This window comes from Leptonotus elevatus, chromosome 1 (genome assembly GCF_054856555.1).
Source record: "Leptonotus elevatus isolate MCC_2025b chromosome 1, RoL_Lele_1.0, whole genome shotgun sequence".
NCBI classification, from domain to species: domain Eukaryota; kingdom Metazoa; phylum Chordata; class Actinopteri; order Syngnathiformes; family Syngnathidae; genus Leptonotus; species Leptonotus elevatus.
Window position 1 is genome coordinate 23614611 of NC_141239.1, and position 24624 is coordinate 23639234.

Sequence of the window (24624 nt, forward strand, 5' to 3'; positions counted from 1 at the left end):
GTGTTTCAAATCACATTAACGAGCCAGCTAGCTAGCGTCCGCTCCAACTGCACGTACACACAGCTTAGTTATAAAGCGTACCTTCTTCAAAACTATTAAGTGCATTTGACTGTTTAACAATGGGGGGTTTGGTCTTTGTGCTTCGGTCTCTTTCGGAGTCATACTCTTAAAATTACAGCATGTTGCATAACATAAACATAAATTGGCAACGATTGTCAGCTAGCTTTGATGCCACTATAATAGTCATTTGTTCCATGTTAGTGAACTGAAAATTCAGGCTTATAACTGAGCCACTGCATTTAACAAACAGGTTGCAGTCTGTTTCATGTCTGAAACAGCACTGAAATCAAATATTAAGGCATAATGTTCCATTAATATAACATCCTTCCATGCTTAATGTGTGAATCCTAACCTTACTAAGTAAGACGTTTTGTTGAATATTCCCATTAAAAAATGATGTTTAACAAAAAATCGACTCGGCCGCATATTGAATCGATTCGAGAATTGTGCGCTGTAATATCGCGATATATTGCCGAATTGATTTTTCCTAACACCCCTAATAGGTACGGTACAATAGGTCTACATTGCTTGGTAGGTCGGTACATGAAGTGGGTATATATTAGGGGTGTGCCCAAAAAAATAGATTCTCATAGATTTAAATGTCCCAAAATCGATTTTATTAAAATTATTTTATACTGTCTTGCCTTTGTCTGTGGGTGCCTTTATTTGGAGCACTGTTCATGTTATACTCGGTTTGGCCACTGAGGGGCAGTGTGGTTCCACGCGGTTATATACGCTGTTAAATTGTAGCCAGATTAGAGAGTAGAAGGAAAAAGTCACGATCAAGTTATTCCAATAAAAGTTTTTTTTTTTCAGTGTGGAGCCGTTCTTTTGAGTGATAAAAGTAGCGCGCTAAATAGCATTAGCGAGTCAGACTGGAATAGATCATTACAATTCCTTGCACATCTATAGATTGAAGCAAAAATCATTGTCAATCAAATCATTTGAATCAAAAATCGTTGATTGGTAGATAAGGTAGCATTTCTGTTGGTAAGTAGGTCGGTGGAACAGGTGTCCTTCCGCAAGTATTTGTACGAATAGAAACTCCTCTCAATTTGACGTCCCCTTCCAAGAAACGCCTTGTGCCTTCTGCGTTTGACTTTGCTTTCAAAACTGAACATGTAGAACATCGTGATGTTGATCAACATTGAGTTGACTCGAACGGGCCGTGTTATCAGCGCGAGGCGAACACGAGCAGATGGCGGTAGCTGACGTTTATTCCTGGCTGCGGCTCAAGCTGGTGCTAAAGTTTAAAATGTGCCATTGCATTTTCTCATTCATATAAGAGTCATTTGGAAATATTTGTGTCGGCACGGCAGGGTCCTTCAATGCCAACTTTGGAGCGGAAAGCAGCCTGTTGAGCTCTGACAAGCGAGCGAGTGATCCCCAGTCTGTGTCAAATGCAAGTGGAGGCTTTTCCATTAGACATCCTAATGAAATATCCATATTAAGCACTTTATATGATATAGCACCGGCCTGCAAATGGAGTGTAAGCAAAGGTTAATTGCCAGTTACTGGGAGCAGCCACTTGAAATTGCCTGTCCAGGTGGCAGATGGTCCACTATATCTCAGCTATTATGACAGCGGGAGACACAGGAAGAAGGTGCACGCAATACCTTCATCTTAGAGAAATGGATTTTTTTGTTTTACAAGAATGCACTTGCAAAAAAGACGAAGTTAGTAAGTAGTGTTTTGATGTCGTTTTGGCGTGGTCACATGAGCTCTATAACATCTTGTGCGTGCGCGCACACGCTAACAAGTGGACCTGTTGCAGCATCCGATCCACAGCAGGCGACACAAGCTGGGATCAAATCCAGGAGATGACGCTCCCACTTTTTTTTCTTCTTTCTTTTTTTTGCGCGAAAAGGTGCGCCGCGCCGTGCGTGCGTGCGTAAAAACGAGCAGCCCCGTCGGCAGCGCGGCTTACCTGTCGTCGGTCTGCCAGTCCCCGAGCAACAGGTCTCGGAACCGGTACCGCGGGGGCAGCGGGAGCACCTCCTTCTCCAGTTCGACCATCCTTCCTCCTCGGAGCTGCACCGAGGGACGCGGCGCGCGCGCGGATCACCGCAAAAACTCCGTACGGAGGAGGTGGACCACCACCCCAAAACCTCCGCTCCTCTTCGTCCTTAAAAATGCATCATCATCGTCATCGTCGCCGACATGGTGCTTTCTGGTCGGCTCGGCCTCCTAATTACAATTCGGCTGGACTTGCCCCCGCGCCGAGGCAACAGGTTGTGACTGGAGCTCCACTTTGTCAGCTGGCGGCTGAGAGCAACTGGTTGCTTGCGTCGCTCCTCCGCAGCATCCTCCCCGCCTGAGCTCCACATGCATGGACGCGCTCTCTGCAAGTGTGTGACCAGCCACTGGGGATTAGTGATGCCACCACATGGGTGTGTGCGTGCGTGTAGTAGACTACACGACCAGCCAGGTCACAATATTAGGAACACCTGCGCATTCTAATGAGATCTAATACAATTAAGAGCTGTATCAACAATCATTATTTCATCATTATGTGGATGTACGTTGCATATTTACACTAACCGGTCATTTCATTAGGCACACCTGCACAATGAAGTCCAATACAAAAAAAATTGGTTGCCAGGAAGGCCGGACCAAAGATTAGAACCGTGATGGCGCTGTGTAGCCCCAATTAAGCGCCACCAGAATTATATAAATATATTTATAAACCCTGTTCAGCCCCTGGAGAGAGAAAAAAAATCCAGGAGCAGATGAGCTAACCACTATACGTAGTCTCGGTGTGGTGGTGAAAGGCACCGTATATAGTAGGGGTGTGCCCCAAAAATCAATTCTCATTTAGTACGATTCAGAATCTATTTTAAATGTCCCAAAATCAATTTTATTTCAATTATTTTATACTGTCCTGCCTTTGTCTGTGTGTGCCTTTATTTGGAGCGCTGTTCATGTTGTACCCGATTTGGCCACTTAGGGGCAGTGTGGTTCCACACGGTCTAATACACTGTTGAGTTGTAGCCACATTAGAGAGTAGAAGGAAAAAGTCATGATCAAGTTATTCCAATAAAAGTTGTTTTTTTGCAGTGTGGAGCCGTTCTTTTGAGTGATAAAAATGCCGCGAGTAGCGCACTAATTAGCATTAGCGAGTCAGACTGGAGTAGATCATTACAATTCCTTGCACATCTATAGATTGAAGCAAAGATAATTTTCAATCAAATCATTGTGAATAAAAAATCGTTCTTAATCAAAAATCGATTCTGAATCGAATCACAGACCCAAAAATCAGAATCGAATCAAATCGTTCAAAGATTCCCACCCCTAATATATAGTGCATTGCACTCAAGAGTGGTGCTAATTTTTATTAGTACCAGGACTCTAAAATGTACATTTTGTTACACTTCATTAGGTATATATTGCAATCTAAATACAACCCAATCTGCCTTGAATGAGGAGTTTGTGATATCCACAAGGCAAAGTGAAAAAAACGGACACGGAATGTTGGAAAAGGTTTTGCACCAGAAATGATATCTTGGACCTTCGATGGATCATAAGCTGGGTAGACAAAACGGTCAACTAGCTACTGGAAAGCTACAGGAGTCCAAAAACACTCTTTTTGAGATATGTTCCTTGCAAAATTATGTCAATGCAAATACTTAGATACTACAATTGCATAAATTGTCCTACAACTTTCACATTTGGCAGAGAATATCGTTACACTTAGGGGCATGCAGAAAAAAAAGATTCTGGGGCTTGCTGAAACTGTTACAAGATATCACCTTCAACATACCCCCAAAAATATGGGAAAAAAAGTATGTTCGCCTAACATATTCTCATGAATTTTTTTAATACTTTATGGTGAATATCTGTGCCTAATTTGTATATAAGCAATTCATAATTTTCCATTTGAATCCAAACTGGCATTTCTATCAGCTGGAAAGTTAAAGGGTGGGTCCTAACAATGCAACCCCTATTGTGCAAAATGGAGTCAATTATATTGTCATAATCATGATCAACATTCTATTTCTGATTGACTTTTTTTTTTTTTTTTTTTAATAGTTCATACTAGATAAAAACACATGTAAGAGACAATGCCATGTCACTGAAATATGAATCTGGTGGCAAGAGTTGAGAAGACCAAAGCACCGACAATACATAGTGATACGTCAAGGACAGTCTGCTAAATACCTGAACTTTATTACTCGCATGACAAAATCTAAGTTGACAAAAGCCATCAATGCTCGTCAAGATAAAGTCTTTCAAAGACTGCACCATGGTTGGAAGACATTGCACCAAAGTGGCACACAAAACGGTCATAATTGCCACATAAATGAAAACAGCTAGAAGAAGATGTGAGTGTCCAAGCATCAGATTTGGCTGATTCAGGATCCCGCCCCTCACGTCAGGTGCACCGAGCAAAACACTGAACATTTTCAAGCCAACAAGAGGTGTGTGTAGTTTGTAATAAGCAGTGGCTGCGAGGAAAGGCACCAAACCTCCATGGCGTGCACCAAAAATAGCCGAAAAGCCCTTTGAGGTGAAAGCCAAGAAATTGGGTAAAGATGACATATTGAGACCGATTGGGCTGCCAACGATATAGCCTATCATGAACCATGCATGAACAACTTCAAGGCTCGGTGCATTCATTCTGGAAAGACGAGCATGCTGTTGCATTTAGTTGCCTCAAGGAAGAACTGGAAGCTCCTCTTTTCAATGATCACTCAGGATTTCTATTGAAATCTGTGGACTCGAGTCATGTGACTTGGACTCGAGTCGGATTTCAGTCATGAATTTATTGACTTTACACTCGACTTGACAAAATGTTAAAAGACTTGCAACTCGACTTGAACTTTGCCAACAATGACTTGTGACTTCACTCTGACTTGAAAAGGTTTGCTTCTTCCACCAAAACAAAAAGATTAAAAAGTACGTTAACGAGTAAGTTCCTCTCGGTGTGTGCGCGCGTGTGTGTACGTGTGCGACCCGTGTTGACACAGCGCCGTCATTCATGTCAGGAAAGGCGCAAACTTCAAAATAAAGCTGACCAAATAATACATTGACATCAATGCAACAGCCTTGTCGGATTTTACTTTGAAGTCTGCCTGCATGGAGGCGTGAACGCCAGCTTGACTACTTCCCTTTGACATTATGGCTTGCATTATCGTTTTTATTGAAATGACATACTTTCTACCACCATTATCATTCTTAATGGTGCGTTTGTTATGTCGGGGTGGTGCGTGGTGGAGGACCCAAGTGCAGGTAGAAAAGCGAGGAGGCAGAGGAATGGAGTCTGGACGGGGGCCTAAATACACACACACGCACGCACACTAATTGACATAACAAGACACACCTGGGCAAGACACAAGTGGCTGAGGGAACTGATTGGTTTACACACGAGGAAGGGCAGCCAAACAACAGGTGGGCAGGACAATGCTTGACCATACACAAGGACAACATAACAAAACACAGATCCTGACCAAAATTAAGGTAACCTGATAACAAAACTCAAACTAACCCCAAAACATGACAGAAGCAAATAAAACGAACCTAACCCAAACCATGGCAGCGTTACTCTTAACACTGTTATTGGTTTTAAGTTATTTTTTGCTGGAGTGTGTTAGATTATTAACATTGTTTTTCTGTTTCGATTGATATTTTAACCGTTTTGGATATTAGTTAGAGCTGTGTAATAATAAGACAACAGTTAATTCATATGTTAAGTCAATCTATAGTCCTTTGTTCTCTTGCCTGGGAAAGAGGAAGGTAACAGGTTTCTTTTCTATATTATCTAAAGGGAGTATAGTTTGTACGAGTCTGTCCGGTCAAAGAGAGTCCAAGGACAGGCTGATATACTGCTGTTCAAGTCTAATCTGATTTTGTACCTATGGGAACTTGCTGAAGGGAGGGGAGAGGGATTTTCTTGTATTCACTGATTTTCAATAAATGGGCTGTGTGCTGGAGGAGGAGACACACTTTTGAACAGATCACTGCTTGGGTGACTTCATTTGTGTGATCAGAAGCTTCTGATTAATTATACCTTTGCAAAGGGACTTCTTCACCAGAATCTCAACTTCAATTTATTGAACACGCAAAGAGTACAATAATATTGTCTACTCTATCAAGTGCAACAAATGATTGATATTCCCGCCTCTCATTGTTTTTTTTCTCTCTCGATGGTTTCATCTACTCTATATCAAATTAGAGCCAGATTGTACATTGTGAAAGCCGTTTCTGATATTTCGCCTTATGTAGCTTATCAAAAATAAGTACCCTAACATTAGAACCACCTCTCCATAATAATCAACCTTAGTCAAGGCAGATGTGATGATATTGACGTTACAGGTGCACCAAATGCTGTGGCTGCTGGCGTGTTTTTAAAACAAATTAAGTCATACAATCAATTAAGCTTCATCCTCCATCAACACGTTTGCCTCATTAGGAGAAGAACAGTCCCGGAAAAGGCAATCAGCAGGCACGCGGCAACCCCTTCAGGTGTCCATCACAACTGCCTGCCACTGAGTTGTTGGTGCGCTTGAAAGTTCTCCGCTGCTTTAATGAGCATGTTTGCCATGTTAGTTCACTCAAGCCCCCCCTCCCCCCCACCCCCAAATACATGACAACACATCCAATTAACATGGTGAGAGCCTTCGGCGCATAAACACTTTTCCAGGGCCCAGTAACGCGATTCTGCACGGCTTGGCAACTAAGCCGTACCCACCAGCCCTCCTTCCTCTTTCTACCCAGGCGTATTCCAAAATAAACAGCCAGCACGCATACTGTAAATATAATCCTGCGATTAATTAAGATATCATAAAGAGACGCAGAGAGGAGGGAATATGGGCGTATTTGGGAATGGGGGAGCAATATAAAAATGTGCTTTAAGTTTGTGGAATCACTTTTTATTTGGTGCTGGAGCTTGCTGCGAGATATATTCAAAACGGGGTACACACATACCGATAACTGGGCCAAATTTGGGCATTAACTCATTCACTGCCATTGACATCAAAAATTCAATATTAATACTATTTCTATTAGTTTCACTTTTTTTCCCAGCTTTTGTTAACAAGAGTATGAAAACCTAGAATTTTTTATTTATTGTACATTTAGAACAGATATAAATGTTTTGATTAATCGTGAGTTAACTATTGAAGTCATGCGATTAATTACAATTAAAAAATGTAATCGTCTGACACCCTTCATTTTTAATAATCTTGTTTTTTTAATTAGGGGCATCAGGCGAATTTTTATGACTTCACTAGTTAACTGACGATTAATCACAAATTTTACATCTGTTCTAAACATACAATACATTTTTTTCATACTCTTGTTAACAAAAGTGAAAAAAAAAAGTGAAATAGAAATAGTTCAAAATAATTTTTGACGTCTATAGCCGTCAATGGCAGTAAATGAGTAAATATGGAAAGCCGTTAGGTTAGGGCGTTTCGTCGACTGTCGACGTACTCGATATCCATCTTAAGGCCCAGCCAGGTGCTCGTGTCAATCTTCTAGTCTTCAACCAGAACAGCCCAGCAGCAATTGATTCAATGAGCTGGATGACAGACTGTACTAGTACTTGGATCTTAAGATGAATATACACTAAATGCTCAAATGTTCGGAATGACGACTAGCCCGATATCAATGATATCCAGATTACGGTCGGACTGGCAGCAGGCTAAAAGTAGCACCAGTAGTGGGAAAAACATTACAAGTGTGCTGCACTGAATTGTCTAAATAGTGACTTGGGTCTGATTGGACCTTTTTTGGATTAAAGTCTGCAAAGGCCTTATTGTTGGATGCCTCTAAAGAAATGCTCTGTTATAATCCAATGGCGTGACAAGGAGAAAGATTTGCTGTGAAGTACCTGACAAGCCGACAGTAATTGTCTTCTTCTTTGTATCTTCCAGGAGTTCGGATGCCCCGTGGCACCGTGCTGCCTTTTACAGGTCAGTCTTGACAATACGACGGAGACCTGGTTTTGTGGAGGAGGCTCACGATCGTCCATGGAGGCTTGCTTGTGGACAGAACGGACATTTTAAAAACGTGCAAAAATCAGTAACAGGAGCACGCGGTCATTCACACACTGCGATGCAAATGTGGTGTTAAGAAGACCGAGGCAGCACTCTGTCGTTTAAAAATCGCTATTAGTCATCCCTAAGTGAGCATTATCACCTATGACCAATTGCGATTGATTTCAACGGTTGCTTGTGTGTACATTATGCTGACATTTTGCCCTCTGCTGGCCGTAAAGATGAGCGCACACTTTGCTCATCTTGTTGCAACGTACAGCAAGACGGCGAAATGCGCACACTCATCGCATTCGCGCTGGCGCTGACGAATAACACGACTCGTTTTAACAACACTCATCCGTGCAGAGCATGACAGGCGAAGTGAAAAACATTTCTCCTTTCAAGTGGGTGGGCCTCGCCGCGTAACCATGGCAACAGCACACACACAAAAACTGTGCGCATCCCGCGAGACAGTTTGTGTGTGTGTTTTTTCTTTTCTTTCCGAACCTCATTTAAACCCCATCCAGTGGTATATTATCATAATGTCTACTCCGAGGACAATTTGCACAGGCTGCAGGTTGTTTGCCCGCCACATAATAAAAGGTCCATCCTGTTGATCTAAAACTGCACTTTTTCCCCCCCAAACACCCACGCACCCACCAAACATGGTAATACAAATGTAAACAACGAATAGAAAAGTATCATCTGTTTAAAAAAAAAAAATGGAAAATCGGTCATGTGATCTATCTTCTGCGTATGTAAAAAAAATATATAAAAAAATAATTGTCTCTGAGGTATTACTCCAAAGTGATGTTGACTGAGGCCAGAGCATCCACAGCCCAGGTGGGGTACTTGTCGCGGGATGGGAACATACGGCGCATGAAGGCGCGTATAAAGTCCGGGAAGCGGCCTTGCACGATACTCTGCCGCACGGAACGCATCAGGTTGAGCTGCAGGTGAGAAAACCATACGGAAAATGTCATGTTAAATGGTGTTTAAAGGCCTCCGCCAAGACCCGGGATGGAGATACATAATTGGGATTGTGAGCAGGCCACATTAAAATCGTGACATAGAAAAATGGACCAAATTCAAATCGACATCGCAGTGGAGTAAAATGCTATTTTTAATTCGCAAAGGTTGCAATTTTGGAGGGGGGGGGGGGGGTCTTTATGTATTTTTTTTTATGTATGCAGGTATTTTAATTTTATAATGTCTAGATAGGTTCAGTTATCAGCAGGCCACGTTTACATAATCATTGTTTCATGAAATAAGTTCTATTTGTGTGTGTCTGTACATCTGTTGGTTAGTTGGGAGGCTACTCCATCCATGGTGGCTCATGGAGAATAATTGGGTGGTGCCATTATGAGCATATTATAAGCATAGGGCTGCTTGATTATGGGAAGAAAAAAAATTATCACGATTATTTTGGCAATAATTGAAATCACGATTATAAAAATAATAATAATAATTGTTTGGTACAAAACAAGAAAATGTTTACACATTTAAAAATATTATGACCAATTAAAAAAAATAGAAACACTATAATTATGTAAGTTTCTTTTGGACCAAACAGAATTTATAATAGTATATATTTATAATAATATATATTTATTTATTTATGTTGGCAAAAACTTGAAGTTGGAGTTCAGCATGTGCAGTAGGACGATCATTTATTTTTGGGTACAAAACAAGAAGATGTTTAAACGTAAAAAAACTAATAAAAAATATGAAGACAAATACTATACGCAAGTTCCTTTTGGATGAATCAAAATTCATTACATTTGTTATTTTAAAAAGGTGCAAATGTATATATTTAAACAACTCAAAAATTAGAATTATTAATTTATTTTTACAATTATGGAGTGTAATAATTGAAATTGTAATTGACTTTCGATTTAGCGGGTGTGCAGCACCATTGACGCCATAGTGATAGTTATCCAAACCCTCACCAGAATTTAAAAGCTTCCTCATTTACACTTATTGCGCAAAAGTTGAGTGCAAATCATGAGCTAGGCTTTTCGTCATCAGAACTGCCGTTCAAAATGGTCCCGAAAGCCATCTTCTCTCCTTGCAACTTCATCAGGGTGTAAATATCCGCAAGGCAGGCTAACATTGACTTCAGGTAACAGTAAATGCTAAAGGGTGTTAGCGCTGTCATTTGACAAACACAGCTGCGGCTGACGGCGGGATACCTCTTGTGTGCAACCTGCTAAGGGTGCTAAAATGGCTCATCTTTCATCCTCCGGGGAACGGGACTCATCGACGAATCGCCATCTCACCCAGCTTGTGCGGCTTAAATGGGATAGGGGAGGCCCTCTTTTGAATAGCGATGTGTTGTATAAGTAGACAGCGTGTGCGTGTTATGCACATGAGTATTATGCCGCGGGACACGTGTCACAAGGGGACACTCCTCACTGTTGCGTTGTCGTCGCAGTTTGAGGGATGAGTCATTTATCACACTCTGTCTGTCACTGGGACTTGACTCAAAATCTCTCACTCAGCTCAGAACAAAAAGCGACCATTTGATTATAGGGGAGGGGTCTTCGTTTTATGACGATTCTATCATAGGTCTTCAGGGTAGGAACAACGCCATTAACGCCGTTCCAGCACCCTGAAAAAACAACACGTTTTTTTGTTTCGTCTTTTTAACTCATTCACTGCCATTGACGGCTATAGACGTCAAAAATTCATTTGAACTATTTCTATTTGTTTCACATTTTTCTTCCACTTTTGTTAACAAGAGTATGAAAACCTAGAATTTTTTTTATTGTTCATTTAGAACAGATGGAAATTTTGTGATTGTTCGTGAGTTAACTATTGGAAAAAAAGATTATTAAAAATTAGGGGTGTCAGACGATTAACATTTTTTATTAATTAATCGCATGACTTACAATAGTTAACTCACGATTAAATTTTATATAAATGTACAATAAAAAATTCTAGGTTTTTATACTCTTGTTAACAAAAGTAGAAAAAATGTGAAACTAATAGAAATAGTTCAAATGAATTTTTGACGTTTATAGCCGTCAATGGCAGTGAATGAGTTAATAAAGAAAAAATAGCATTGCAGTTTAAAATATTTGTAAAATATATAACATAATACAAGAAAATGTGACGGAGTTGAATAAATGTTTACATTTTATAAAGTGTAATTCAACCAAAAGTCACGCACGCGTACACTGTAGTAAATTCATGTGTTGCGTTTTCATTTCCTTTGATGCTTGCTGAACTGAGATCGCGGGAGACTTGCCGATGTCCCGCGACAAGTATTGTGTGACTTTCGATGCGTCTTTTTTTTTGGTGAAAGCATATGACCTCAGGTTGCACCCTTTATTTCTCTTTGTGTTGTGCTGAAGACACTTGGTCGCTATAGTTACCTGGTAGGCGATGTTGTGGATGGTGATGTGATGCATGGCTGCCGTGTCGCTCTTAAACAGAGCGTGCAGGTACGCCCGGCTATGTCTGAAACAGAACACAGCATGCTTTTGAATTTGAATATATGTATTGATTTGTATACATTGACTTTTAAAACATTGTTTCCCCCTAGCAGGGGCCATTTCAGTGTCTATGAAGTCGATTGAGGAGCCGTACTAACTTAATTAAAATACGATGCAACACCAGTCTGTGGGTTAAATCCTTTCGGAGCTTTTTCATAACACTTCCTCCGAGGTTTACTTTTAGTACGCAGCAGGCTGTAAAAGGTGTTGTTGAATTGATGCAAATGGAGGGGACGAAAATATTAGGAGCAGACAATCTCACTTCATGCATGCATCCATTACACTCTTGTATACACATTTAATAAGATCCAAAATGAGGACTGTATCAAAAGAATCTGCCTTTGTAAAGACAGTCATGCTCAGTTGTTTGTTATTGCCGTTGTGCCGTTTTAATATGCCGACCTGGTCAATGGACAGTGTCAAATCAAAAGTGAGCATTATTAGCTTTGTTGGTGTTCATCGCTGACCCCGTGGGAATTTGCAGCCACTGTCACATATTTTGAGTACAGTTTTATTGGATTGTAGATGTACGACTCTATCGGTACTTTTAATCTCAGGCAGCATGGTGTGCTAGCAGTTGGCATGTTTGTTTCACAGTTCTGATTAAAAGTCAATGAAGACTAAATTGTTCATAGATACGAATGGTTGTTTGTCACTGTGTGCTGTGCCTGGCTCAGCGACCGGTCCACAGGGTGTAACCCACTTCTTGCCCAATGTCAGATGACGTTCGCTCCAGCTCACCTGTTACTTTACTGAGAACAAGCTCTTTAGAGAATGGATGGAATTTGACTAGTTTGAAATTTACTATTGGAATTAATGAAAAATTATGGGAATAAAGAAGGGATTGATTGCAATTTTGGGCTCTTTAGGATTGTAAATCGGGGTGGGGAAAAATATTTGAGCATAATCCTGACTAAAATTGTATTTAGCATTTTAATCTCATTCACTGCCATTGACGGCTATGGACGTCAAAAATTCATTTGAACTATTTCTATTAGTTTAACATTTTTTCCCCACTTTTGTTAACAAGAGTATGAAAACCTAGAAAGAAATTGGATTGTACATTTAGAACAGATATAAAATGTGCGATTAATTGTGAGTTAACTATTGAAGTCATGCGATTAATTATCATTTTAAAAAATTCTCGCCTGAAGCGACTTAAAAATAATTAAAAATTCGGGTCATCCGGCGATTAAAAATTTTCAGCGTAATTAATCGCATGACTTCACTAGTTAACTCACAATTAATCACAAATTTTATGCCTATTCTAAATGTACAATAAAAAATAATATACAAAAATTGAAAAAAATGTTTAACTATAAGAAATAGTTAAAATGCATTTTTGACGTCTATAACCGTCAATGGCAGTGAATGAGTTAATGGCACTTTGATGGTATTTGGATGTGTGTGTGGGGGGGAGGTATTTTTTAAGTGCGTTGTGGAGTTTGTGACTTTTTTACTCTTGACTGCCACCATGGTGCGTGTGCGCTTACGTGCACTCTGAATTAACTCTTTGTTTTTTTTAGTGTTCTTGGAGTCCGAGTTGGAGTTTGGGCTGTGCTCAAAGCCGGCCTCTTTTTACTCTCTTTCAGTTTCCATCCCAATTGTGTCGTATGCGAGCTAACGCAACACTACATGTTGGCGGGGACGAGCATGACGTCACCCTCCACAGCAGTCGCAGTTAAAAAGTCAGGGCTCTTTGTACTTATCTGGGCATTGGTGGAGCATGCTTAATGTAGGAAAAGTGTTAACATTAAACTACACAATGCATCTTTATTTTTATTTTTTAATGGGTTTAGTAGCAAAGGATGAGTACAATTACCGTAACCTCAATATTCAATAAAATATTTGAAAACTCAATATAAGTCTACTAGCAAAATAACAGAGGTGCGAATTCCGTCAATATTGATGGAAGGTCCGTCAATCCATGAACTCATTCACTGCCATTGACGGCTATAGACGTCAAAAATTCCTTTGAACTATTTCTATTAGTTTAATTTTTTTCCCCACTTTTGTTAACAAGAGTATGAAAACCTAGAATTTTTGGGGGATATTTAGAACAGATATAAAATCGTGAGTTAACTAGTCATGCGATTAATTACGATGACATATTTTAATCGCCTGACACCCCTAATTTGTAATAATCTTTTCTTTTTTAAATCTTTTTTAAAGAAGATTATTAAAAATTAGGGGCGTCAGGTGATTACATTTTTTAATTGTAAATAATCGCATGACTTTCCTAGTTAACTCATGATTAATAACAAATTGGATATCTGTTCTAAATGTGCAACAATTTTTTTCTAGGTTTTCATACTAGATTTTTTTATTTTTATTAATTAGTTAAAATGAATTTTTGACGTCTATAGGCATCAATGGCAGTGAATGAGTTAATGACGGACGCCATTTTGTTGACGAGAAACTTTGAAAATCGACAAACTAAGCATTGACGGAAGGGGTTTTTCTTTCATCAATGTAATCGTCAATCAGTCCCATTTTGGTGACGGATTGACGATGACGGAAGGGTGTCCCGGCTGTTGACAATTGACGGCCGCTCAAAATTAATTGATGTGTCCACCTCTGCAAAATAACATGCTAAAATGTCAAGTCTTTTAATTGTATTATTCTGCTTATAACATACTAAAATATATTGATGCTTGAATATTATCAATTCCATGAAATTCCAATCCCTATAAAAAAACATTTTTAAAATTCCCCATCATCGCTCCCATTGAAATTTACAGAACGAGTTCCACCCCTTTGCAAGCCTAATGTCCGGCTAACCTTTGACAGGTAGGACACTGGCAGTCAGGGTCTATGGGCTTGAAGTCCTTGGCATACTGCTTCTGTTTCACCTGCAGGGATCCCCACGGCACCAGCGCAGAGCCAAATCTCTGAGGACAGACATGCATGACTGAATTTTGTTCCTTTAAAAGTCAAGTCACATTCGAGAGAGGATCTTACCGCCGTCCGGGTGGGGAAGACGCAGTCAAACATGTCACAGCCCAGAGCGACGCACACCACCAAGTCCACGGCGTACCTGCCGTGCGGCGCAGATTGAAGATCACTTAAATCTTGAACACGAGGAAGCCTCCCTGTACTTACCCCACGCCCATGAGGTAGCGAGGCTTTTTGCGAGGAAGGTGATCTGTGCTGAGTGTCACCATCCGCCAGAAGTCATCCTTCTCTTCCCCTCCACTTAAGCCCCCGATGGCAAAGCCAGGAACATCACGCTTGGTCATTTCTGTAAGACACATGTGGAAAGTTAGCTTAACATCCACTTTGACACTTCATTAGGTATTTAACTGAATGACATGCAACACAAAATGCTGTCTTTATAGACAAACAAGATTATTAGAAACAGCTTTCATCTCAATGCAATGCAGTTTTATACAACATCATGTTAAATAATGACAAATGATTGTGTCCCACTAGGATCAACTGGATTAATAGTCCATCCATTATAAATGTATGCATTTTGAATCTAAACTTAACAACAGAACGAGATCACGCACCATCCAGACATGTTTCGCGAAGTTCGGCGTTCAGCCCTCCCTGGATAATGGCGAAAAGGTTCTGCTTGTGCGGATTCTTGTTGGCGGCGATGCAACGATCCAGCCAGCGGATGGATCTGTGCATGGCCTCCTCCACACGCGGCCCCTTCACCGTGCTGCTCACCACGTCATCCAGCTGCATCATGATGTCGGAACCTGCAAGGGTCATAAACACAGGAGGGAGTTACTACACATTTTGGAGATTGATTTGGAGAATCTTAAAACACTACCAACATTTTTTCAGACAAGCCTTAAATGTGACTTTCAAAGAATCTCATGGTACATCACAAAAAATATCTCAGTTATTCTTAGTGTGACGACATTATTCTGCTGTATGAAAGATGACAGGTGTATAGTATTAATTAATTAATTTGAGTAAATACATTATCATTTTAGGAGCAATTAACTCATTCACTGCCATTGACGGCTATAGACGTCAAAAATTCATTTGAACTATTTCTATTAGTTTTCCACTTTTGTTAATAAGAGTATGAAAACCTAAAACAAATTTACATTTAGAACAGATATAAAATTTGTGATTAATCGTGAGTTAATTATTGAAGTCATGTGATTAATTACAATTACAAATTTAATTTAAAAAAAAGAAAAGATTATCAAAAATTAGGGGCGTCAGGCAATTAAAATTTTAAATTGTAACCAATCGCGTGACTAAGAGTATGAAAACCTAAAACAAATTTACATTTAGAATATATATAAAATTTGTGATTAATCGTGAGTTAACTATTGAAGTCATTCGATTAAATACAATTAGAAATTGTAATCGACTGTCACACACCTAATTTTAAATCTTTTTTTTCTCCAATAGTTAACTCACGATTAATCACAAATTTTATATATGTTCTAAATGTACAATAATAAAAAATCTAGGTTTTCACACTCTTGTTAACAAAAGTGGAAAAAATATGTTTAACTAATAGAAATAGTTCAAATGAATTTTTGAAGTCTATAGCCGTCAATGGCAGTGAATGAGTTAACTGAAATTGGATAATTACCCACAGAACACCTGATGATCTCTCACAGCACAGCAGGGGTAATTTACAATTCAGCCAAAATGACAGTAAACGCTTTGAGATGACTCATACGCAGGGCGGATTTGAAAAATCTTAGCTGAATTGAGTGAAATTCACACTTTTAGTGGCTGGTGAACAATAAAGAAAATCTTTACAGTACATGGATGTGGAGGGCGCCGTGACTGGGCCCTTGAATGACAAAATAGCTTCCAGGAATCACTGACCAAGACTGTTCTGTATGCTGATGGACTTTTCTGGACTGAGGAGGATGGTTTTGCCATCGTAGGGGGACTTGAAAGTGACACCTTCCTCCGTTACCTCGGAGAGTTCGACGAGGGACACCATCTGGAAGCCTCCGCTGTCCTTCAAAGCAAAGCAAATACAGTCAGATTTAAACTGTGGTCTTCTCCTGAAAGTGTGACAATGCAATATTACTTCAACACATTCACTGCCATTGACGGGCTATAGGCGTCAAAAATTCATTTGAACTATTTCTATTAGGTTTTTTTTCCACTTTTGTTAACAAGAGTATAAAAACCTAGATTTTTTTTTATTGTACATTCAGAACAGATATAACATTTGTGATTAATCGTGAGTTAACTATTGGAAAAAAAGATTATTAAAAATTAGGGGTGTCAGACGATTAACATTTTTAATTGTAATTAATCGCACGACTTCAATAGTTAACTCACGATTAAATTTGATCTCTGTTCTGAATGTACAATAAAACAATTCTAGGTTTTTATACTCTTGTCAACAAAAGTGGAAAAATGTGAAACTAATAGAAATAGTTCAAATGAATTGTTGACGTCTATAGGCGTCAATGGCAGTGAATGAGTTAAAAAGTTACCGTCAACAGATTCCTTTTCCAGTTCATGAAGCCATGCAAACCATTGGCCTTTTCGATCAAATCAGGACCCTTTGGAAGCAGAACAAATAGAAGGCATAAGCGCACATCATTAACTGGTATACTGCTGAAAATACATGTACAGGGGCAGCACATCCGTGGCGGATGTTGGTGTTTCAAACACCGACATCTTCTTTTGAGTGGTCTGCAACTGGAAAACGTACAATTTAACTACACCCTCCAGTTTTGCACTGCTTGCTTCGCCTCTGCGTGTTTGAGTGCTGTGACAATTAATTTAATATACGGAACGGAGAAGCTCATTCGAATGCCACTCTCAACCATGAGGGTAGTGATTCCCAACTAGTATGCACTTAACTTATCCGACAATGATTTATGTAATCTTTACATATCTTTGTCCATTTATCTATGGCAGGTTTTGGAGGTCTCCAAGCTGATTCCAATCAACAAGATCCTTATCAGGCCTATGCTGAGTTTACGGATGAGCTGATCATATATCAGCTGTGTTGGAGAAGGGAAACATCCAAAACCTGCAGGACACGAGGACCGAGTGTGCCCACCCCTGATCTATGGCAACGATGTATAGTGACAAGAAGAACTATTAAATGCTCTTCCGCTAGATGGCAGAAGGTACAATTAACCTGTGCATCCACTTTTTGTTTAGAATTGTGCCCTGAGATTTTTTCTAGCATAAAAAATATGCCCTGGCTCAATAATGGTTGGGAAAGACTTTCCAAGGGGACATATATAGCATGCTATCCGCTGATTCTGTACCGGCCTCATCCCCAGGTGGTACGTGTTCCCGAGACATATTTGACATCCGAGAGCGTCCAGTTGATCCGCGGTGATTCCCTTCATGGTCCCCTGGGTGCCGACCGGCATAAAAACCGGCGTGTTAACAATGCAGTGCGGAAGCTTCAAGTCGCACGCTCTCGCCTTTGTCACCGAACACTCCGCGATGATGTGTAAAGTGAGAGGAGGCGCGAGGGCAAGCGATTTCTTTAGCGACATGTCAGTGCTTGGCGGCGATTCCACACAAGCACTGGTGGCGGCCATGTTGGTAAGGGCCATGTGACCAGGAAGTGGTTCGAGTGGCGGACTAGCCGACCAATCAGAAATTGGAGTTTTCGCAGAGGGTGGTAAAAGTTTTAAGATAGCCAATCAAAAGAGTTTATGGAGAAGTGGCAGCAAAATTAGCCAGTAGACATGCAAATTTGACAGGGACAAAAAGGCGGGGCTTAACTTGCCGGTGTAGATCGGATGTACTCTCCACTGACCGGATAGTGTTTGTGTAGAGGAAGTTTTGTTTTTCGAGTTTTCCGTACTCTTCGATTGATTGAACGTTTAGCTAATGTCCTCAGAAGAACGCGAAATGATAGCTGTATGAATTACACACCGGGGACAGCATCAGTGTTTTTAAAACACTGAAAGGAAGTAAAAGTCTAAGCTCTTTGAAGTAGACTTCACAGAGTAATCAAAGGAGTCGAGCTAGGCGACGCGGCTAACGTTAGCCTCTGCTTTTTTTTTTTGCGCTGTGCGGAGGAGCTCCCCCGAGCTGACGAAGCCATGGGGAACCGGGGCATGGAAGACCTGATTCCCCTCATCAACAAGCTCCAGGACACCTTCAGCTCCATCGGGCAAAGTTGCAATTTGGACCTTCCGCAGATTGCCGTGGTCGGAGGGCAGAGTGCCGGGAAAAGCTCAGTTTTGGAGAATTTTGTGGGCAGGTAAGCTAAAAGAGCCATCCCCGATGGTGGCATCTTAGTTAAACGTTTACTTAGTGTGAAGACGATCTCGTTGTGTGTTTTGGATATCCTTTCGGTGCCTCAGCATTCCCAACAAATGGTCTTTTCATGAATTGAAGCTGTTAGCTTCTTGCTAACTCCTACAGGCTGTCGTAGACCACACATTCAGCAACTTCAAAATACCAACTTTTATACAACACTTTAAATATATTTTACTTTGACTCCGCATGAATGTTTTGGTTCTACAGAAAGCAAAGTCAGAGGTCTTCCGTATATGCACAAACGTGTGTTCAGTGCACTCAAGAGTGTTATGATAAATCTAATTAATTGCCACACCCTCACCATTGAAATGTCAATATCGGGTTGTGTGCTCTTTACTGAGTCATAGCAGCATAGCTTGTTCTGTCTTGATTCAAATGAAATTAGCGCTTCCCTTCCATTGCAGAATGTGGATTATTGCAGCTGGACATAACTGCACATGCCTTGTACAATAGCTTCCTTTCAACATCACTTTTTTTGGTCTAAAAGTGGAGACAGCGGCTAGACACAACTTCCTTGTGCATCTTCCTCTTTTTACTTTTTTACTTTTTGGGCAGCTCTAAGGCCACAATGTCTGTCCATTCTCATTGCATTTTGCCTTGTTCTCTCCCACATTAGCAGTGAGTAGGATCCGCCCACAGATAAAATACTAAACAAGGTTGCTCTCGGCTAGCTTGTCGAGCAGGTTTTTGCAGCGGTTGTAGCCCAACCTGTGTTGGATTATGTGACAAGAGGAAGAACAGTAATGGCAATAGATAGAAGTTGAGTTAGAGAGCCTGTCGTAACTTGTTTTCCGAGATGAACGCGCATGCGGGCTGGTCTGTTTTTTGTTTTTTTGCACAGTGAGAGACTTGACACATCCATAATCTAAAGACAGATACTGAGATGTCAGTTTCACCGCCTGCTGTCAACTTATGCAAATGTGCAGTGACCTTATCATTCTCAACCCGCCCAGTAATGGTATGGCGCAGGTGCAACAAACATGGAGGTGCTTGGGGAGGTGTCCAACGAATTCACGAAGAATGGGTGTGCTCTTGTGTCATGAGTCATGGTTGAGGGATCTAAAATACGATATGCATCCACAAACATCTATGAATTAACACTAACTTGGTGGTGGTGGTGGGGGGGGGGGAGTCATAGTTTCTTGTTAGACTGGGTTTTTCTATGAATGAGTTAAATGTCTTAAAGGTACTGAATTCATGAATCTAAAAACATGGCATCAATCAATCTTTTGAAAATCTTCAATTTTAGCATGCCAATTAAGATTTTTTTTTTTGCAAATAGTCTCAAACCTCAAAATAAATGGTGGTAATATTATACAGTCATATAGCAGAACCAACAAAACAGCGTTGTGGTTGTATATGGGAGGTTAGCTAAGCATGTCTGCATCCGAGTTTCCAAGTTGGAATCTGAGCTCTTGCCTTCCTGTGTGCAGTTTGCATGTTCTCCTGAGGCTTGCATAGGTTTTCTGTGAGCACTCTGGCTTTCTTTCAAATTTGAAAAGCATTGAAGATTCTAACTGAATGGTTGTTTGTCTCTGTATGTCCTTGTGATTGACTGGCATGGCAACCAGTCCAGCATTGACCCTGCCTTGTGCCCAAAGCTGGGATAGGCTTCAGCTCCTTTGTGAGCCTGGTGAAGAATGAATGTGTCTTTCCCTTTCCCTACTCAATCATTCAGCTCACTGTGACAATGGTCTGGTGCTGACCTCTCCCATTGCAGTTTTCCAGGTGTGTAGTCCCAAGTATGAACCACAACTAGGGTTTTTCCTGACTCAAATCGTGACAGAGGTGGTACCATCCTGACTAGGGATGGGCGACTACCGATACCGGGTATTGGCATCGGTGCCGACACCAGTCTTTTTTTAAGGTATCGATACTCGCGGAATTTTATGATCAGGAACTAGAAATGTGAAATTAATTAAATTAATCAAGGAAATAATATGTTGGGACATATAGGTTATTTTTTTTAAACCACCTGCCATTTTTGGGTGGGGAATTTTATGTACTAGTGTTATTGTATTTGGTATCAGTATGGGTGATGAGTTGAGTATGCCAAAGAACTTACTCTTGTAAAAAAAAAAAAAAAAGGTATCCCATGCCAAAGGTTCTTATAACTTTTACCACAGAAAAGTGAAGATTCTTCAAAAAGGTTCCTTGTAAACAGGTATTTAAACTTCAAACATCTGGAACAAAAAAAAAACGTCATTTTACACTTCATATCTTGCACTGGCAGTTTGCATGCATGCTAAAAACAAATGGTAGCATGTATGCTAAACTACGGTAACAAGCATTCTACCATGTGTTTTAAAATAGCAACTGGAGTAAAATAGTGAGTTCAGTTGTACTTTATACTTCAACTATTTAACTCACGGTACTCATGTTATTCGTTGCCGTGCACTTTAACAGGCGTATACAATCCATTCACACACCGCAGCGTGGCCGGTGCGGCCTCCCAATTTATTTTGGTGGATCGCTCCAATGCTTCTCCAGCAGTTGGATCCTCCCAGAATAATGGCAACCCCGACATTTTCTTGCTTCCTCACCTTCCGAACCATGGATTCATTGATGTGGAATTATCTCGCGGCTGCTCTATTTCCATGTACAACAGCGTAATTGATAGATTGCAGTTTAAATTGTGCCTTGTAAGCATGTCTTGACTTTAAGCTGATGCCATTTACGGAGTTCCGCCGGAGTTCGAGTCGTCTCCGCGGATTGCGCCCGGTCGCTACACATCGCCAAATGGGGTAAACGAAATGAACTACAGGAGACAAGAAGTCACACTGCAGTCTGGCATTTCATTTGATCTCTTTTTATTTACTTTCTCGTTCCATCTCCACATCCGAATACATACAGCGACAACTCCCCTCCCCCCTTCCAGTCCCAACACAGGCCAGCAGCCAACCAAGAACGAGCGTAAACCAGACCACCAATCAGAAACGTGCGTTGCCTCGAAGCTTGGCTGGAAGGAAAACATCTCCGGAACTCGGTGCACACATAAGACAAATTTAAGTGCGCCATATAGTTTTAAAATACGTAAAATTTTCTTGGAAACTTCTTGGGCGGCGGCCTGCCCAAGTATTAACACGGTCTGGGAATGGCTGACATTTGCTAGCGTCTCAAACATTTGCCCCTCTGTGGGATATGGGCTCGCAAATGCAGCCCACTTTTCAGTGTGTGCTGATAAAAATGTTATACAGTCGCACTAGTGCGAGTGCATGTTTCAATGCTCCCTCTGCAATCTACCTATTTAAAACATGGTTAAAAATCGCCTTCTTTTTCACTACTTCGGTAAAAACAAACCAAAAAAAACCTCCCATTGCAACAATAGAGTACCATCTCCTTATCTATGAGTACGGTCGGAAATACACTCTGAGCACGCTCGGCTCCACTCTGACCATTGGGAAACTTGCTGTTTTTCAAAAGTGCCGTTTGGTGATGTGTGCCACAAAAAAGGAGTGCTAGTCCCGTAGTATAGATTGGAAACGGTTTAAGCATGAACTGCTGATTGGTTTATAATACAGTATATGATGTATTCTGAGCTTACATTGTTCTTCTTTCTGCTACTTCAGTGAAGTAGCAGAAGAAGGTCTTTCGGCTTCGAGGCAAAGCAAGCTAAATAAATAAATAAATGACGGCCGTATTTTGTTCCAGCACTTGAGTTAAATGAACACATAATAGAAAATCACTTAAAGGGTCATTTTCTGTTTTTCAATTTCCAATTTTTAAACAAAAAGCGGCAGATGAGTTGCTCCCGTTCAACGGAGACATCAACGGAGAAGGGACTGGAATTTCCACACGTGAATATTCTTAACGTGTGTGTGAATATCTTGAAAATTGTTTGACATTTGTCTCAAAAATGAATTTGTGTGCCCGCTGATCAACAAAACGCACATTCAACGGTTCACAAGCAAACCTGAATATTTACTAGTGATAAGTCATGATAAATACACACACAACATAAAAAAGTGTAAATCGTGGATATATATGTAGATCTGAAAACCGTGGATATATTTGTGCGAATAATTTTGAGACTCATGCTCTCCCCATATTGTAAGAGCTGGCCCCCTCTTGAGTAGAACAGAATATTAAAGCCTTAATATGAAATAATCAACCTGCTTTGTCAGCCTCTGCTTGTTGCAGATAAACTTGGTGTTGCAGACAGTAAAATATTATGCAAATATATCTTGAGTCACTGTCATACGAAGCAACGCCATGCCTATTAAGACGACTATACATCAGCAACTATAGCCATGATGTATCTGAACAAAAAAAGGTGTTACCAAATCCTGGTCACACCAGTACTACCAGTGCAAAAGTTGGTGTAGAGCCCTGTAAATTGCAAAATCTTCTTTTAAATATGGTCATCTCCACCACGTTCACACCTGTCCTGTAGCCAGCATTTCTAGTAATCTGTTAAAGTGAATAAACACATAATTTAGCACCGGCTTTTTGGGGTCTTGGCAAAAAATAGGCCCATTTTTGTTGAGTTTTCACTCTGTAGTAAAGTCGAATGAATACTAAAGGGCAAAGTATTGTAAAACAGTCAAATGTTCTGACTGTAATTTATATATGTATTGTTATAAGTGTATAGGGACAAAGAATAGTTTTTTCATTACTCTTTAAAAAAAAAAAAATCCATATCTCAGGCCTGCTAAGAATGTCAAAACGCATCTCCAGTCACCCTTCCTCCACACACACATTTATTACAAATCAGTGAAGCATCCAATGCGCCTATAGTTTATTTGAACATATTAATGTTGCAATTCACTTCTTTTTACACTCAAATAACAGCAACAAATGCCTAAAAGTGCCATGACGTATCAAGTCCACTCCTTCCTATCCATGTCTGTATATATTACCCATCTGTTACACATCACCAAAGCTTCGAAGCATCAAAGTAGATTGCACAATTTATTCCATGAACATATTATTATAGCTATTCTTTTATTTTTACACTGTTATCATGAACAGCCACTTACGGATTATGAAAAAGTTTGATAACTAACTAACCTGCAGTGCATCCACAGTATAGATTTTGATTAAGATTATATGAGCTCCTTGCTCTTTAGTCTCCCTGCTAAAATGTTATGTCACGGTCTCACCCAGCAACATATTTGAATAACATGGGGCAAAGGAGAGCATTGCTGCTATTTTTTTTCCCAGTGGAGGTGTTTCTCATTTTAACCCAGTCGAGTCGGGTTCAATTGAGTTGGCGCGCTGTTCTGCGTTGATGCAATTTGGGCCCACATTCCCGGTGAGTGTGTCACAGGTGAGCAGAGCGCATTGAATGCTTAGCCTGAGACAAGCTAATCAAATCTCGTCTGCCTTGCGGATTTGTGAATGCTGCTTTCTGTTAACAAGGAGTGGACATCATCTTGTTTAGCTTTTCATTAAGGCCAGTATGAACCCTGACAGATTGAAATACATTCTAAACTGTCTTTCTGTCTCTTGCTAAACGTAAACACTAGCTTTTCTTGGACAATGATTCATTTAACGAGGTTCAAAGTACACTAGACCATCTGACGTCAAACAGTCTATTCTTGGAAGCTTGTCCACTTCTTATTTGTCCGGATTCCCGTACAAAAAAAAAGCGTGTCCAATGTTTAACTATACAAGTTATACAATTGAACATTAAAACAAACAGACTGCGATAACGCAAGACCTTAGTTAAATATGTGCTTTATTAGAATGCCTACTTCATACTGTATTTTGTTTGATAGATTTGCTTTTCTTGTTGCTGACATTGTCTTTTTGTTCTGGAACATATTTCCATTCATTAGCATCTCCTACTCTGTCTATTTTGCTTTATAACAAGTAATTGTTAGATATGTTGATGCTTCAAACTACCGTACATTGCT

The 24624-nt window shown here is 40.3% G+C and overlaps 3 protein-coding genes across 10 annotated transcripts in view; 1 reads left to right on the top strand and 2 right to left on the bottom strand.

Annotated features, from left to right (window-relative positions):
• kcnt2b (potassium sodium-activated channel subfamily T member 2b) overlaps nucleotides 1-2214 on the bottom strand; it is a 58517-nt gene extending 56303 nt beyond the window's left edge. For both annotated transcript variants that reach the window (XM_086085901.1, XM_086085894.1), the window contains exon 1: nucleotides 1988-2214. In XM_086085901.1, the coding sequence (XP_085942027.1) occupies nucleotides 1988-2076 (89 nt within the window). In that variant the 5' untranslated portion in view covers nucleotides 2077-2214. The remainder of the gene's footprint in view (nucleotides 1-1987) is intronic.
• qtrt1 (queuine tRNA-ribosyltransferase 1) lies at nucleotides 2055-18042 on the bottom strand. Of its 5 annotated transcripts, none has more exons than XM_086085921.1 (9): nucleotides 17755-18042; nucleotides 16966-17034; nucleotides 16340-16478; nucleotides 15046-15240; nucleotides 14636-14774; nucleotides 14495-14570; nucleotides 14315-14424; nucleotides 11414-11498; nucleotides 2055-2402 (listed from the first exon to the last, which is right to left on the bottom strand). In XM_086085921.1, the coding sequence occupies exons 1-9, from the start codon at nucleotides 18034-18036 to the stop codon at nucleotides 2187-2189; spliced, it is 1311 nt and encodes a 436-aa protein (XP_085942047.1). In that variant the 5' UTR covers nucleotides 18037-18042; the 3' UTR covers nucleotides 2055-2186. The 5 variants fall into 5 exon arrangements, with proteins under 5 accessions (XP_085942047.1, XP_085942046.1, XP_085942049.1 ...); XM_086085920.1 differs by lacking the exon at nucleotides 2055-2402 and adding an exon at nucleotides 4202-8041; XM_086085923.1 differs by lacking the exon at nucleotides 2055-2402 and adding an exon at nucleotides 7892-8986.
• Nucleotides 18043-18243: 201 nt separating this feature from the next.
• dnm2a (dynamin 2a) overlaps nucleotides 18244-24624 on the top strand; it is a 31759-nt gene continuing 25378 nt past the window's right edge. For all 3 annotated transcript variants that reach the window (XM_086085927.1, XM_086085926.1, XM_086085928.1), the window contains exon 1: nucleotides 18244-18707. In XM_086085927.1, the coding sequence (XP_085942053.1) occupies nucleotides 18547-18707 (161 nt within the window). In that variant the 5' untranslated portion in view covers nucleotides 18244-18546. The remainder of the gene's footprint in view (nucleotides 18708-24624) is intronic.

Coding starts and splice junctions, on each gene's coding strand:
- qtrt1 (XM_086085920.1), bottom strand. CDS start 18,036: ATGGCCGCCACCAGTGCTTGTGTGGAATCGCCGCCAAGCACTGACATG. Junction 16,479..16,965: donor GGAAAAGGAATCTGTTGACG/GTAACTTTTTAA, acceptor TTTGCTTTGAAG/GACAGCGGAGGCTTCCAGAT. Junction 15,241..16,339: donor CAGCATACAGAACAGTCTTG/GTCAGTGATTCC, acceptor TGACCCTTGCAG/GTTCCGACATCATGATGCAG.